This window comes from Micromesistius poutassou (assembly GCF_964030765.1).
Source record: "Micromesistius poutassou genome assembly, chromosome: 14".
Classification (NCBI taxonomy): domain Eukaryota; kingdom Metazoa; phylum Chordata; class Actinopteri; order Gadiformes; family Gadidae; genus Micromesistius; species Micromesistius poutassou.
The window spans coordinates 12763382-12779858 of NC_140284.1; the positions used below are offsets into that span (position 1 = coordinate 12763382).

General features: G+C 45.7%; 1 protein-coding gene across 1 annotated transcript in view; it reads right to left on the bottom strand.

Annotated features, from left to right (window-relative positions):
• Positions 1–16021, bottom strand: part of LOC311358862 (TGF-beta receptor type-2-like) — a gene marked incomplete at its 5' end in the record, with an annotated part of 36387 nt that extends 20366 nt beyond the window's left edge. Inside the window, 4 exons of the mRNA XM_084478963.1 lie at positions 360–497; positions 8019–8794; positions 15659–15864; positions 15948–16021. Of these exons, the coding sequence (XP_084335089.1) occupies positions 360–497; positions 8019–8794; positions 15659–15864; positions 15948–16021 (1194 nt within the window). The remainder of the gene's footprint in view (positions 1–359; positions 498–8018; positions 8795–15658; positions 15865–15947) is intronic.
• Positions 16022–16477: the final 456 nt, after the last annotated feature.

Sequence of the window (16477 nt, forward strand, 5' to 3'; positions counted from 1 at the left end):
ACTGCGCACTCCCATGTTAATGGCTACCGTAAATAATATAATAGAGGTGCCAACAAATTGAACTTAAAAAATATTTTGTCTGTAAATTACATATGCAACTTCTTTAATTTCCGTGTCAACACTCGCTAGATATTGTCACAAACAGCCAAGTATCAAGAGGGGAGAGTTGCTAAGTTAAATTTGTATGTTATAATTAAAAAATAAATTGAATGATAAATTCCACAACTTTCCTCCTTGATTCACATTTAGGGCATTTAGTGCAGTTAGCAACCTAATAGTAAGATAAGCTGACTTTATTCAGGAGTAGTTGTACTACTAGGACTAGTACTATGACTAGTTGTAGTCCTAGCAGTGCTTACCTGTCCACTGTATGCGAAGTCGTCGGCGGTGCGAGAGAGGTCTAGTCTCAGGGCCAGACCGAAGTCACAGATCACACACTCCTGCCGGCTCTTCAGCACAATGTTACTGCTCTTCAGGTCACGGTGGGCCACAGGAACCTGAACAGAGAACATAGGATGTTCACCTCACCCCAACATAGAATGTACATGTTCACCCCACCTGAACATCACCTAGAACACCTGACCTAACGTAGAACAAATTCACAATTTCCCATATTCCCCACTATTCATGGAGCCTGAGGTGAATAATTGTTTTAGTATATACTACACGTGAACACTCCAAAAATAAACAAGATAACACCTTTGCCAGGATTTATTTGTTTTTATTAGCGGTTTATTTGTTTTTATTAGCGTGACGAGACGACCGCCATGCACGCTCCCCATTACGTCAGACTCAATAACAAACAAGCTACAATATAACTCAGATCATTGAAGTTGAAGTTGAAAGTGCAAGCGTTAAACGAGCCACCAGAGATCAGACCCTGAGAAATATTATTCTCCTGGATGTTTACTGCCAAATTCTGCCAATTCCCCACTGGATAAGCTTCCGGAGCAGTTGGCGAGGAGAGGAAACTGTCTGAAGGAGCTGGCTGTAGGTTGGCAGCTGGATCGAGGGATTGAGGTATGTTCCCCCCGGGTCCCCCCCTCCTACTATTGTATGTTGTACGTCATTGCATTTAATGTACACAATTACTGTAGGCTATGTTGTATTGATTCATAGTACTTAATTGTGTAGAATCCGCATTAGCTAGCTATCACTGCTGTATACAGGGGAATGGGGACCGCCTTCCATTCCGACATACCCCCACTCCGACATTGACGTCTAATTGTCGGAGTGGCGGCACTTCCATTGTTTTCAAACGTCCCACCACTCTGACAATTTCTGTTTCCATTGTCGGAGTGGCGGTACTTTACTTTTTTTCAAACGCCCCACCATTCCGACATGAGGTCATTAATATGTCATTACTATTATCATTGTACTTTAATTAATTCATGTGATTATTTCTTAGTTTAATTTAGTAGTTTTGCTTTAGTGTCCTACTCTGACATTTGTCATTGGGGATAGTCACCAACCCTCATTCGCTGTGGATCTTTGGCCCAAGACATAAGGCCCTTCTCCATTCCCTCCCAAAACTGACCCAATTCACGCTTGGACTTATCGATTATGTTTCTAAATGTTGGGACTGATGGACACTGAACTCTGGGGGTTATTTGAACGTTCATTGTGAAGTGGTCCTACTGTAAAAGGAGCATCGGAAACCCTGCCTATCTGTGCGCACCAAGGCCATTAATTAAAGGAATGCTGAGAGAATGCTGGAGAGTCGAGAAAAATAAGACTTGATATGCAAACATGTTATGTGCGTATCATTACATGTGTGTAATAACTTTGAGAATTTGTGTGTAAAGGGGTGGGTCTAGGCTATATTCTCACCTGTCTCCTTTGTAAAGCGCATTGTATTGCCTTTGGGCCGATATGAAGTTAACTGCCCCCATTCCTTGATTCATTCTGCCGCGGCACTCCAAACAATTAATTTTGTTCCAATGTTCGTCCAATCCACTCCAATCGTGGTCCTGCATTGAGTTTAAATCCAACTCTAACAAAAAAACTGGACAATTAAATTGTCCAGTTTTAAGTTTCATAGAATATTTATACATTCCCAGGGCATGTTATATAAGTCCACTCGTAACACACTTGTACACTTGTAACACACTTCTCAAATTCTGAAAGTAGGACTTTGGAGAAGTCATGGCTACCTTTTGGTTGAACACATTTGGACGAAATATTTATGACCCCCCCGATGTTGACCTGAAGTTGGCGCCACTGATTGGTAGACTGTCGGAATGGCGGTACTAAAAGGTGTCGGAATGGCGGTACTAAAAGGTGTCGGAATGGGGGCATGTAACCACGGGGAATGAATTGGCCTAGCAATTGTTAGTACTTGGAATTGGTTCTATGAACATCTTTACTGTACCAATAGCGATATATTGTTTCACTTCTTATGACAAATGTACTTATTGTAAGTCGCTTTGGATAAAAGATGTGGCCATTGACAGTGTATGAAGTTCCTCTGTCAAAGGTAGAAAGGATGGAAAAAATGATCAACTCTTTTGTCAGAAAGTGGCTCGGAGTCCCACGCTGCCTAAGCAGCGTAGCCTTGTATGGGAAGGGCATTGTAGAGTTGCCCATATCTAATCTGACAGAAGAATTTAAATGTGCTAAGGTTAGACTGGAAATGACTCTTACTCACTCCAAGGACCCAGTGGTGAGGAGGGTTGCACCCACAGTTAAAGCAGGGAGGAAATGGAAACCAAAACAAGCGGTCCAGCAAGCTCAATCAGCACTTAGGCATAGGGATATCATGGACCATGTTCAGCATGGGCGGGGGGGGGCTTAGGGAGGGACGTAGGTAAACCCTCATGGGGTAAGGCTTCTGCAGGAGAAAGGAGGAAAATGGTAGTGGAGGAAGTACATAGACAGGAGGAGATTGTAAGATGTACTAAGGCAGTGTCGCAGGCTAAACAAGGGCAGTGGGTGAATTGGGAGGGAGTGGAGAAGAAGAAGATAAAGTGGAGAGATCTATGGAGCATGGAGGCTAGCAGGATCAGATTTATGATATGTGCCACTTATGATGTTCTCCCATCTCCCCAGAACTTAAATCAGTGGTTTGGTGAGGATGAGACATGCACACTATGTTCCTGTGTGTGCAGCCTCCGCCATATCCTATCAGGGTGCAAGGTAAGTCTCTCCCAGGGGCGCTATACGTGGCGTCATAATCAGGTATTGAAATGTTTGGCAGAGGCTGTTGATGTTAAACGGAGAGAAGCTAATTCAGCAGCCACTAGTAAAGAGGGTAGGCAAATTAACTTTGTGCGTCAGGGGGAAAAGGCTAGACCATTTAGAGGCAGGCATAGAGTCGGGCAGCTAAGTAATGGAGGAGCCTGGGAATTGAAGGCGGACCTTATTCAGCAGGTTGTTGTGCCTCCACACATCGTTAGCACTCGGCTAAGACCAGATATGCTGTTGTGGTCAGACTCAGAGAAGATTGTTTATTTTATTGAGCTTACAGTTCCTTGGGAAGACAGAGTTGAAGTAGCCAATGAGCTTAAGAAAGCGAAGTATGCTGAGATGGCTGGAGAGGCAGCACAGCGAGGCTGGTCTACACGACTAAGACCTATTGAAGTCGGTGCGCGGGGGTTCATGGCTAGATCTGCTATTAGCTTGCTGACTGAACTGGGTATTTGTGGACGAAGTCTGAGGCAGGCGGTTAGTAACATGTCCGTGGCAGCAGAACGAGCAAGTGAATGGCTGTGGATAAGAAGAAAACATACTTCCTGGGGTTACCAAGCTAAGGTAAGCTAGATGTGCTAACGTGTGCTATTGAGCTAACGTGTTTGTTTGGTCAGGGTTAGTGGTAGGGCTAGGGGTACGATGCAGGAAAGAGAGTGTTTAGATGCATTAAATGTGGCAATGTGGTGGCAGCATTGAGGGGGGTGAATCCAGGACGCTGGTTTCATTGTTAAGCCTTCAGGAGGTGTCGTGGGCCTAACTTAACGAAACATCTGTGAAAGAGGGTGCCCACTTGATAACCCCAATGATATTCTGCTTACTGCATACTGCTGTATTTACTGCTGTTAGTTGGGCTAGTTGCCGTGTGTTTTTCACCTTTGGTTGGTAGCTTAGTAGCCAGTGTGCTTATATGGTTGGATTGGTCAGGGGGCATTGTCACTACCTGGAGCTTGCACTTAAAGACCGGGTAAACCAAATTCAGTATTTTTCTTCTTATCATATTAATTAGGCCTTAAATGTGTCCCTCAAAACATGTAAAAAATATTTTTCCCATTCATCATTTCCTTGAGGAGCTAGGCCTCAGAGAATGTTCTGTGTGCAGGTTTAAAATGGGCGGGTCTACATCGATGACCGCTTTACGTAAAGCGGTCATACTCACATAAACCCGCCCCCTGCTGCCCTCTAGGTATAAATACATTAACCGCGCACTAGCATTCTGTGGTTTCACCCGTCTATGGTTTTACCGCTCACGAGTCTGGTTTGAATTGTCAGTTTGCAGCTAGCTTGCCCGTTATGCCTCTTCAACCTCGTTGGTGCATCTTCCCTGGATGCCACAGTGGGAAACGTAACGTTAACGGTTCGTTTACTTTATTTAAGTTTCCGACCGTTTCCATTTTCAGCTTTGAGATTGGGAGGGGCTGGACCTCTCCGGTGATGGGCGTGGTTTCCTGGCCTGCAGCGCACACGCCCCCACCGTCCTGAGCCAGGGATTACTGCTCATTTTTCATCAACTTTGAAGCATAATTTTATATACTTCGCGATTTTTTTAGTCCTTCAAATTTGGCAGGGTGGTTAATAATATATTTTCCTGTGGTATTATAAACTCAAAACCCATAATTATTCTTGGTTTACCCGGTCTTTAAACAGAGCCTGGGTCTGTTGAAGGTGGCATTGCTGTTTTTAGGCTGTGATAGCCATAGGATAGGATAGGTACATTGTATTGTATTTATTTATTTATTTTTCTTTTCACCTTTGGTTGGTAGTTTGGTAGCCAGCGTGCTTGTAAGGTTGGTTTGGACAGGGGCCTCTGAATATGTGTTTTCCTTGGATTTTGGCACAAGGGATTATAACATCTGATCCTGTGTATTAATGAAAAAAAAATAAGTGTCTGCTAAATGCCCTAAATGTAAATGTTGAATTCCACCTGAAACAGTGGGCCAGCTCACAGTGACTACTCCCATCGTTCACTTAATGGAGCTGGCTCACAGCGACCACTCCATCGTTCACTTAAAGGAGCTGGCTCACAGCGACCACTCCATCGTTCACTTAAAGGAGCTGGCTCACAGCAACCACTCCATCGTTCACTTAATGGAGCCGGCTCACAATTAGTTAGTGCAAACCGCTATTTTGCTTATGCCCTCCTGGGCCTTCCTACTACTTCCTAAGCAAGAACAAAGTTGCACTAGCTGCTTTCACATATGGACGTGCATCCGTCTATTCTCCGTAGATTCTACGGACGTACCGTATATGTGAATGACATATCCTGACATTGGATCTCCTGAAAAAATACTACCCCCGAGGTAGTATGTTCTCCAGAGGAAATGCTAATTACCTTATATGTGAATGAGCAGTAGGATGTCGGCATTTCACACCAGTTGAGTGGGCGTGTTGATGACGCTTCGGTCTACGTTTGCATGTCATTAATGTCACCCGCACCCTAATCGATAATAAGACTACTGCCTTTTGTTTGCTGAATGGTTTAAAAAATATTTTTATTATTATGTTACACCTTTCCTGCTGTCGGCTCCCAGACCATAGTCGAGGAGCACAAAAGCGACGTTCCGCTCCGTCGATTCTCTCGGGAATCACTTTGACCGGCAGTGGGTCTGCTTATAGGTTTGAATATGGTCGGAATGAAGCGGCCACCGAGGCTGGGTACTTCATTCTTAGTTTCACTAACTTTACAGTATGGCCTACACGTTTGCACAGACACAACCAGACTCGTTCATTACTTCACTAAACTGACACACGCTACCGCTCGCTCTCCTCGCTCGTCCACTCACACACATACTGCCATTCTCGCGCACACACATGCGCTACTCTCGTAACAATTATTGACAACAGTTAGCTGAACATTATAGGGTCCCGTCCTTCCACTCCCTGTTTTCTCAGTTAAACACAGAAATCAACTACATTTGTCCCAGTATTTGTTAGATGTGAAATGAAGCCAAAAAAAAAAAAAAAAAAAACTCTTCCTCCGGTAACGCAGTCGTTCGCGACACCTTTCTTTTTCGTCATTTCTTCTATTTGTCTGTAACTCATGCTCCAATCTTTCATCGATCGATGCGGTGTTGTGGATGCAACGGAATATATGCATTGTTGCAGCAACATTTAAGATGATCACGATGAGTTCTGCCCGTTTTGCCTGCGTGCTGTTTGCGGTCAAACCAAAACAAACCCGATCCCGCCTCTTGCGACCCTACGTCATATGCCGCCCCTTGCAAGCCCGCCCCCCTTAAGCAGCCGGAGATTCTACTGACACCAATCTCCGCATATGGGGCATCAAGTGTGAATAAGTGTGAATGACCCTCACGGTCGAACCTCCTGCTCCACAAATGCGGAGAAAAGACGGAGGTCATATGTGAAAGCAGCTAGTATCTTTCTTGTTTCTCATGCGTTGTTCAGGCACTGTGAGAGATGGTCCACATGGAGCAGCGAGGGGGTCTGAAGCCCAGCAGGGGGTCAGTGTCTCACATGTTTGAAAGTTTCAGGGGAATGTCGTTGGTGGTCAGCTACACTCTGCATTGCCTTTCTTATATGAAAATGCATGCTTGAGTCAGAAGTTACAGACTCACTCTATTCTCTCATTCACCGCTTGGCGTGTTCTCAGGAGAATCAGTTATTTTTAATTATGTCTGTTGTGTTTTGCACATCCACGGCTTCTTGGGTCCAATCTGTCCTGAGTCCAATGAACTCAGGAAGCTGTTCTGAAGATGCTCTCACATGAGTATCTTCTCTCAGTTGATTAATTAAACTTAAAGGAAGTAGATATATATATATATTTTTTTCTTATTTCTCATTATCATATTACAGTCATATATTTCAGAATCACTGATGGTGAATTACTTCACATGGTAAAGGTCACCTCTATTAAAGTAGTTTTATGATGGTTTCAGTTTGCTGGTATGAAGTGCAGTGCTCAATGAAATGCCACTAATCACCTTTGTTATGCCACAGCAGGTCAGTCTGCTGTGGTGTACACCAGATGCAGATCAGATCTATTATACTCTAGAGTCTAGATCAGAGGTGGGCAAACTTTTTGGCTCAAGGGCCAATTTGTTTTATTTTAACTGACCTGTGGGCCTGATTTCGAAATTGTCATTAACCCCCGGACAAACATCAGTAGTTGCGCAGTGCCTTTTATATCGGTACTTTCATCCAGGGCTAACAAGTAAAAGTTAAAAGACTCTGCTTTCTTGCTTAACCTATTGGCCAAGTCTTTGTCAATGAGTTCTACACAGCGAGTAACTTTTGTGCATGATAAACGTATGTTTTCAAATTTGCTTTTGTTTTCTGGACATAACAGATTTGCTGTCTCTACCATGCATTCCTTCATAACTCCCCTTCAGAGAAAGGCTTGCTTGCCTTTACTAGTTTAGATGCCAGTAGATAACTGGCTGACTTTCTTGAATTGTGGATTGACAAACAAAGATGAACCCCTGAACCTCTGTCAAAGTCTCCTTCAAATCACAGACACCAGTTCTGTTAGTGTACCAGGACTGGAGGAGAAGCCCAACACCTACAAACACTCTACTACAAAGATACAAGCTCTCTACCATCTCTCTCACTCTCTTACCCTTTCCCTCTCTCTCTCATGTGCACATGCACCTTTCTATTTATTGACTAATTTTAATCATATATTGTTCATGTACTATTCATTAATTGTTTCAAGTCATCATTTTGTCCTAACTCAATTGAGCCATCAGCCCAAGTAGCAACAATTGGTACTCTTGGAACAGCAGTCTACTTTTACTGATGTGACCAATTCATTCCTGTCTGAAAGGGCCTTAGGGGCGGTATTAGGAAACCAGAGCATACTATAGGACACTTACCTTGGGCACCCCGCTGGGAGTGGTGTCGCTATGGAGATGCGCCAGCCCCCTAGCAATGCTGCCTGCCATGGCAACCAGCTCCTCCCAGGACAGGATGTTGTCAGACAGGAAGTCCTGCAGGTTCCCCATGTGGTGGTAGGCCAGGACCAGCCAATACTGGGTGCGGGCGTGGCCTTGGGGCCCGCGCACCTCCGCCGCCAGGAACCGCACCACGTTGTCGTGTCGGAGGTGGGGGTCGGAGAGGATGGAGCACTCGCTGCTCCACGACACTGACTCCTCCCCCGTGAACACTTTCACCGCCACCGCCTCCCCGACCCCACCGGCCCCGCCCCCAGTCAGCAGCAGCAGCCGGCCCCGCCACAGCTCGGCAAAGCGGCCCTTCCCCACCAGGGCCTCCAGCCTGATGGGCAGCTGCTGTGGCCCCGGGCCCCGGCCCTCCAGCAGGTCGCTGAGGACGTCCCCGGGCAGGGAGAGCAGCGTGGCCTGAGACATCTCAGGCCTGGCTGTAGGGGGCGCCAGCGCCTGGTACTGACCCTGGTACTGACCCTGGTAGTGACCCTGGTACTGACCCTGGTACTGACCCTGGTACTGACTCTGGTACTGACTCTGGGGGTGTTTGGTAGGCCAGTCAGGGCGCGCAGGTGGACTGGGTTTCCCTGGCCGGCGCGTGCGGTAGAGGTAGAAGGTTGCTGTGGCGACCAGAGCAACCAAGACTGGAGGAACCAAGCTTATGACTACCACAGGGATTACATCTTTACTCTGGAGTTTAGAGAAGCCTGGGGAGACAGCAAAAACACACCATAGACCTCAGATACACACCATCAACACACCATAGACCTCAGATAGACACCATCAACACACCATAGACCTCATACACACCATAAACACACCTTAGACCTCTGCAATCACAAAATCTGCTTTTTATCATTTAAAACATATTGCAAAGATAAAAAACTTCATATCATCAGGTGACCAAGAAAAGCTAATTCATGCATTTATCACCAGCAGGGTGGACTACTGTAATGGTCTTTTTACTGGCCTTCCCAAAAAAGCAATCAAACCTCTCCAAATGATTCAAAATGCAGCTGCAAGGATACTGACCAGAACCAAAAAAAGAGATCATATTACACCCGTTTTAAAATCCCTACACTGGCTACCTGTGACCCACAGGATAGATTTTAAAGCCCTTTTGCTTGTTTTTAAATCACTTAATGGTCAGGGACCTCTGTATTTAGCAGACATGCTTAAAGTGTACTGTCTGTCCAGATCACTTAGATCGGCAGATAAGCAGCTTTCAGGCAGCTTTCAGTTGCTATGCTGTCCGTCTGTGGAACCGCCTACCCCTAGATATCAAGACTTCTCCCACCGTCTCCATTTTTAAATCCAGACTTAAAACCAAATTGTTTACTGATGCCTTTCACTAACCCACCCCTGCACCTGTGCTCCATTACTCTTGCTTTTTATTTGTGTTGTGTCTTGTATTTTTATTAGGTGCCAAGCACAAAGTGCGAGGCAACCTATTGTAATTGTTAGTTTTATTATTATTCCGCCGCGTTTGCATTAAACAGCCTAAACCACTCGCACGCTTTTTATGAAACTTACCAGACCTGTAGAGGATGACCCAAGATGAACAGACAGCAAATATTACACTGATTGGCCCAAAGGTGGCACTATAGCAACTGCCCAAAAATGCAAAATTTGCACAAGCGTATCTCGTAACTGGTTTGACCTACACTCATGAAACTTTGACCTCACATGCATATTCTCATGGTGAACAAATATGCCTCAAGAACCTATGACTTCCGGTTTCCAGATTTGCCGCCATTTTGAATTTTGTTAAAATAATAATAATAATAATAATAAATTTTATTTGTAAAGCACTTTTCATAAAGTTATCTCAAAGTGCTACAGAAACCAAAAAACAAAATAAACAAAAGACTAAGAGAAAAATCAGACACGATTAAAATCAGACACGATTAAAATCAGCAGAAGAAAGAATAGCTAAAGGAGGAGAAGAAAGTGCAGAAAGAGAATAAAAACATCTAGGAACGACCTAGGAAAGCCTGTTTGAATAGAAACGTTTTAAGCCCTTTTTTAAAGGCATCGACAGACTGGGGTTGTCGTAGGTGTTCAGGGAGGGAGTTCCAGATGTGGGGGGCAGTGGAGCAGAAGGCTCGGTCTCCCATGGTGCGGAGTCGTGTGCGGGGCTGATGGAGGAGGTTGGTACTTTGGGACCGGAGGTTACGGGTGGATGAGTGAGGGGTAAGGAGGTCTTTGAGGTATTGTGGGGCGTTGCTGTAGATGCAAAGGTGGGTGATGAGGGCGATTTTGTATTGGATTCTTGAGGTTATGGGAAGCCAGTGTAGGTTCTGAAGAATGGGGGTGATGTGGTCGTATTTGCGGGTTTTCATCAGAGTTCGGGCAGCACAGTTCTGAATGAATTGAAGTTTCTGAAGGTGTTTGTTGGGTATACCGATGAGCAGGCTGTTACAGTAATCAAGCCTGGAGGAGATCAGGGCGTGGACAAGTTTTTCAGCATCAGAGAAGGTGAGGAATGGGCGGAGTTTAGAAATGTTCTTGATATGGAAAAAGCAGGTTTTGTACAGATGTTTGATGTGTTTTACAAAGGTAAGTTGTGGGTCCAGCTTCACACCGAGGTTGGTAACTGAGGTAGAGAGGGGGATGTCTTGACCAGAGAAGGAGATGGTGGTTATGGGTGATGACTGGACCTGATGAGGGGTACCAATTTGTATGGCTTCGGTTTTGGAACTGTTCAGCTGGAGGAAGTTGTGACTCATCCACGCCCTGATCTCCTCCAGGCAGTTGGAGAGGGCTAGAGTAGGTGATGATGAGTGGACCGGGGTTGAACGTAGGTTGGGGTCAGTTCGGAGGTACAACTGAGTGTCATCGGCGTAGCAGTGAAAAGAGATGCCGTGCCGGCTGATGACACGACCCAGTGGCAGCATGTACAGGATAAAGAGGAGGGGTCCTAGGACAGATCCTTGGGGGACACCGCATGTAACAGGGGCTGTTTGGGACCTGGCAGAGCCCAGGCTGATGTACTCTGTCCTGTCGGCGAGGTATGAGGTGAACCAGTCCAGTGTGGACTGATGGAGACCAATGTCGGTGTGGAGGCGGCTTAGGAGGATATGGTGGTCGACAGTGTCAAAAGCCACTGAAAGGTCGAGAAGGATGAGCAGGGAGGGGGATCCAGAATCGGCAGAGATGAGAAGGTCATTGGTGACTCTCAACAATGCTGTCTCTGTACTATGGGCAGTGCGGAAACCAGATTGGAATATTTCAAACAGTGAGTGAAATTGTAGATGTTCCTGTAGCTGTGCGGCAACAGCTTTTTCAAGCACTTTAGACAGGAATGAAAGATGGGAAATGGGCCGGTAGTTTGAGAAACATTCTGGGTCGAGGTTGGGTTTCTTCAGGAGAGGCTTGATAACGGCAGTCTTGAGTGAGGGCGGGACATGGCCGGAGTTTAACGAGTGGTTTATTATTTGTGTGATAAGAGGGCTTATGACAGACAGGTTAGATTTGATGAGTGTTGTAGGGATGGGGTCCAGGGGGGAGGTGGAAGGCTTCATCTTTTTGATGAAACCCTCAACTTCGGTCTGTGTGACTGTAGCAAAGGTGCTGAAAAGTGCAGGTTGAGGGCAGGCAGATGGCAGAAATGGAGCTGGGGAGCCTGAGAGCTGGGACCGGATGGAATTTATCTTGTCTTTGAAAAATGCAAGAAACCTGTTGCAGTGTTCTACTGTGGGTTCTGTATGGGTTTGGTTTTTGGGATTAAGGAGATAGTTTATGGTGGAAAACAGCTGTTTTGAATTTCCTGGACTGTTATTGATGATGTTGGAGTAATAGATGGACCGGGCTTCTTTAAGGGCTGCTGCATAGGCCTTCTGGTGATTTTTGTAGGCCAGCTTGTGTACCACCAGGCCAGATGATTTGACACGCCTCTCAATGGCACGGCCAGCAGCCTTCATCTTGCGCAGTTCTTTCGTGAACCAGGGGGCAGTGCGGGAGAAAGACACAGTTCTTGTTTTGAGAGGGGCATGTATATCCAGGAGGCAGCGAAGAGAATGGTTGTAGTGATCGACCGATTTGTTGACTGATGGAAGGTTGACTGAGGCCAGCAGTTGGAGGTCAGATTGCAAGATGGCAGGGTTGATGTTTTTTATGTTGCGAAAATGAATATCGCGTTTAGGCTGGGGGAGGAGAGATGGGCAGGAAATGTCCATGGAAATGATGCTGTGATCAGAGACGCCCAGGTCATATACTGACAGATCTTTGATGGAAGGAGAGTCTGTGATGACCAGGTCTAAAGTGCGCCCTCTGGTGTGTGTAGGTGCATCAACGTGCTGTGTGAGGTTGAGACAGTCCAGTACATGAAGGAAATCAGCTGCCAGGGGGGAGGAGGGATTATCAATGTGAATGTTCATATCACCAAGTATGATGTTATTGGAGGATAGAGAGCAGAGCGAGGTGAGAAGGTCGTGAATCTCTGTGATGAAGGATGGGTGAGGTTTGGGCGGCCGGTAGATCAGTACAGCATTGATCTTGGAAGGGGGTTTTGATTTGAAGGCCAGATATTCAAACGAGGACACATCAGGTAGAGACAGAGGAGACAGCTTGAGTGTGTCGCGGTAAATTACTGCCAGGCCACCACCTCGGCCAGTGCAGCGAGCCCTCTGCAGGTAACTGTATCCAGGGGGACAGGCTTCATTTAATGATGAAAAAACCTCAGGTTGGTGCCAGGTCTCAGTGAGGCACATCAGGTCTATATCTTTATCAAGAATGTGATCATGAACCAGGCTTGATTTATTAGACAGGGACTGGACATTCAAAAGTTTCAGTTTTAATGTGGGATTGATCAGTAGACCTCTGGATGGGACAGAGCAGGCTGGGATCCACACCTCTCTTTCCATCATGCACAACATGGCACAGTCTCGCGATGTTTCCGCCGGCGATATTCCTTACCGCGGTGGCGGCACTCTGATGACGTATCCGCGATGCGACAGGAAGAGCGGCGAGCCAGGTGGATGAGATGGAGCCGGTGTCGGGAGGCTGGGTGTAAATAAACTTTCTCCGCGAGCTTCCAGCTGTAAGCTGTGCCAGGGTGGCGGGTCCGTTTACCGGAGTAATGAGCGGCGCTGGCTCCGGGAAGATAGGACGGATCCATCGGCTGCATACGAACCGGACAGGGGGAGAAGATCCTAGGCGCAGCTCAGCCGAGGAAAAGACTCTCAGGTGAGCTTTGAGACGGGCGATCACACCGGCACGTTTCCCACGTCTTCTAGAGCGCTTTCTCTGGGGGAGAGGGCATGACAGCCGGCATCGGTGTTTGGAGCCGCAGGGTCCGTTGGAGCGGGACTTTTGGTCACGATCCCTCCGGGGAGAGACAGTAGGCAGTCGGCGCAGGTGATCGGGAATGTCCGCCAGCACCGGTGTTTCCTGATCGAAAAGTGGGCGATCAGATGGCAACAGGGACTCTGACCAAGCCCTGAGGTCGAGGAGGGTTTGGCGGTCGTATGCCAGCAGAGCAGAAACATATCCGAAGGCAAAAAGCAGTAGGAGCAGGAAAACAGACATAACAGCGAAGGAGCGAGGCGGACGGCTTGCCAACACGGGCGCCATCTTGTTTGGTAAAAACACTCAATTCCCTAAGGATCCTAGGTTTTTTTACTTAGACAAAAATCCTTTGGCACATATCATCTATGGAACAAGGTCTTTAATCTGACATAAAAGAAAGTCTGTAAAATAAAGAATAAAGCACCCAGGAGCCATTGACTTTTAAAAGGGGTGTGGTTTAAAACGCAAAAAGAGTTAAATGCTCATATCAACATCAAGTTGGACTCCTATGATCTTGACTCCAATACAAAAGTTGTTCAGAATCAAATTCTGAACAAGGTAAACTCAACATATTTTCAAATGGGGCGTGGCATCTAAATGGGCGTGGCCTGTCACTAAAATCGCCACAGTTCATAGACGCAATGTTTGATTTGAGCGAGACTGACACAGTGGTTGTTGGGGCCCAAATTTCCAACTGCTCAAGTAAAATGAAGTTGATTGAAAAAACAACATGGCCGCCAGAGGCTAAAAACCACGAAAAATAGTTAATTGCTCATATCAACATCAAGTTGGACTCCTATGATCTTGACCCCAATACAAAAGTTGTTCAGAATCAAATTCTGAACAAGATGAACTCAACATATTTTCAAATGGGGCGTGGCATCGAAATGGGTGGGGCCTGTCACTAAAATCGCCACAGTTCATAGACGCAATGTTTGATTTGAGCGGGACCAACGTTTCCACATGAATATCCTCATGCTGAACAAATATGCCTCAATAACCTATGACTTCCGGTTTCTAGATTTGCCGCCATTTTGAATTATGTTAAAAACACTCAATTCCCTAAGGATCCTAGGTTTTTTTACTTAGACAAAAATCCTTTGGCACATATCATCTATGGACCAAGGTCTTTAGTCTGACAAGAAAGTCTGTAAAGTAAAGAATAAAGCACCCAGGAGCCAATGACTTTTAAAAGGGGTGTGGTTTAAAACACGAAAAGAGTTAAATGCTCATATCAACATCAAGTTGGACTCCTATGATCTTGACTCCAATACAAAAGTTGTTTGGAATCAAATTCTGAACAAGATAAAATCAACATATTTTCAAATGGGGCGTGGCATCGAAATGGGCGTGGCCTGTCATAAAAAACGCCACAGTTCATAGACGCAATGTTTGATTTGAGCGGGACCAACTTAGTGGCTGTTGGGGCCCAAAGTTCCAACTGCTCAAGTAAAATGAAGGTGATTGGCAAAACAACATGGCCGCCAGAGGCTCAAAAATCGTCAAAATTTAACTTAACGTCAAAAGTCAGGGTTAACTTAACCCAATCACCATCAAACTTGGGATAGTCAAAGGTACATGGGTCAAGATGAAACTGTCCAAATTGTATCTAAATCAGCCTAAAGTTGGCGCTATTGCAACAGTCCAAAAATGCAAAAAATGGTTTATTGGTCGGTAGGGTTAGGGTTAGGTTTGATGGTTTATTGGTCGGTAGGGTTAGGGTTAGGTTTGATGGTTTATTGGTCGGAAGGGTTGTATTGGTCGGCTCAGGCTTGGCACCGTTAAATGCTGCATGCAGCTTTAATTATCATTATTATTATTGTGTTCATTTTCCTGTATTGGGTTTTGTATTTTGTTAATTTTCCATGTTTTTTAAATTATTTTAAACATTTTTATCTATGTGATCTCCCTGTCATTTAACTATTTTAATTCATGTGATTTTTTTCATGACCATGTTAAGCACATTGTGTTACCGTTCCGTGTATGAAATGGGCTATATAAATAAAACGACTTGACTTGATACATACCATCAACACACCATAGACCTCAGATACATACCATCAACACACCATAGACCTCAGATACACACCATAGACCTCAGATACCATCAACACACCATAGACCTCAGATACACACCATCAACACACCATAGACCTCAGATACACACCATCAACACACCATAGACCTGAGATAGACACACTTTCCATCCGTCGATCATGTTCCAGTCCAACCATCTCTTCAACCCCACCGCCCTTGGTCCCTCCGTCTCTCCACCTGCTCACCGTGGGGTCCTGTGTTGAAGAGCAGTCTGTCGTTACACTCCTGTTCTCCCTGGCAGCTGCAGACAAGTGTGGCGTCGCGGCCTGATGATGTCATCACACAGTCCCTGGACGAGGAGTTGAGTGGCAGGCCAGCGGCCACGCCCTCCAGTGGAAGTGCTGGGTCATGACACAGAGTTTGAACCGTGAGGCTCTCGTTGTTCTTCCTCCTAGAACAACAAACGACAACAATGAGTAACCCACACTTAGTAATCCAAACTTAGTAACCCACACTTAATTTCACTAAGTTGACACCATGTGTTTAGTGTTCAGCATGCTGAGCTGATGTTCTTCAGCTAGTGGGCCCTGTTCACGCAGTGGCTTCATGAGAAGAGGAAAAGGAGAGGGGATTGATGGGATTGTCTTCCACATTGGAAGGCTTTACAGAGTTGTCGTCTGACTTTACTAAAGGAATAGGAGTAAAGTAAACCTAGAACGTGTTGGACAGATTTATTCCTTCTCACACCCCGACGGCACTAACAATGGGGGCCAGGGTGGGATAATCCGCTGGTGGAATATCAGGGATTCTGCTTCATTTTGTGAGTCTCCAAACCTATCGACTAATGTTATCCATAACCACAATAACCGCTAGTTAACAATTATAAGTGAATAGTGGGGAATAGCCCCCTCGACCGTCGGTCTCTCTCCACCAATGTTGTTTCATCTGAAAATGTATACATCTTGACAGAGTCTGTATGTGATACACAATCATTAGTGTACAGTGAGTACAGTAGGAGGGATAACAGGGTCAAATACATCAGATAAGACACACCCCCAGGGGTG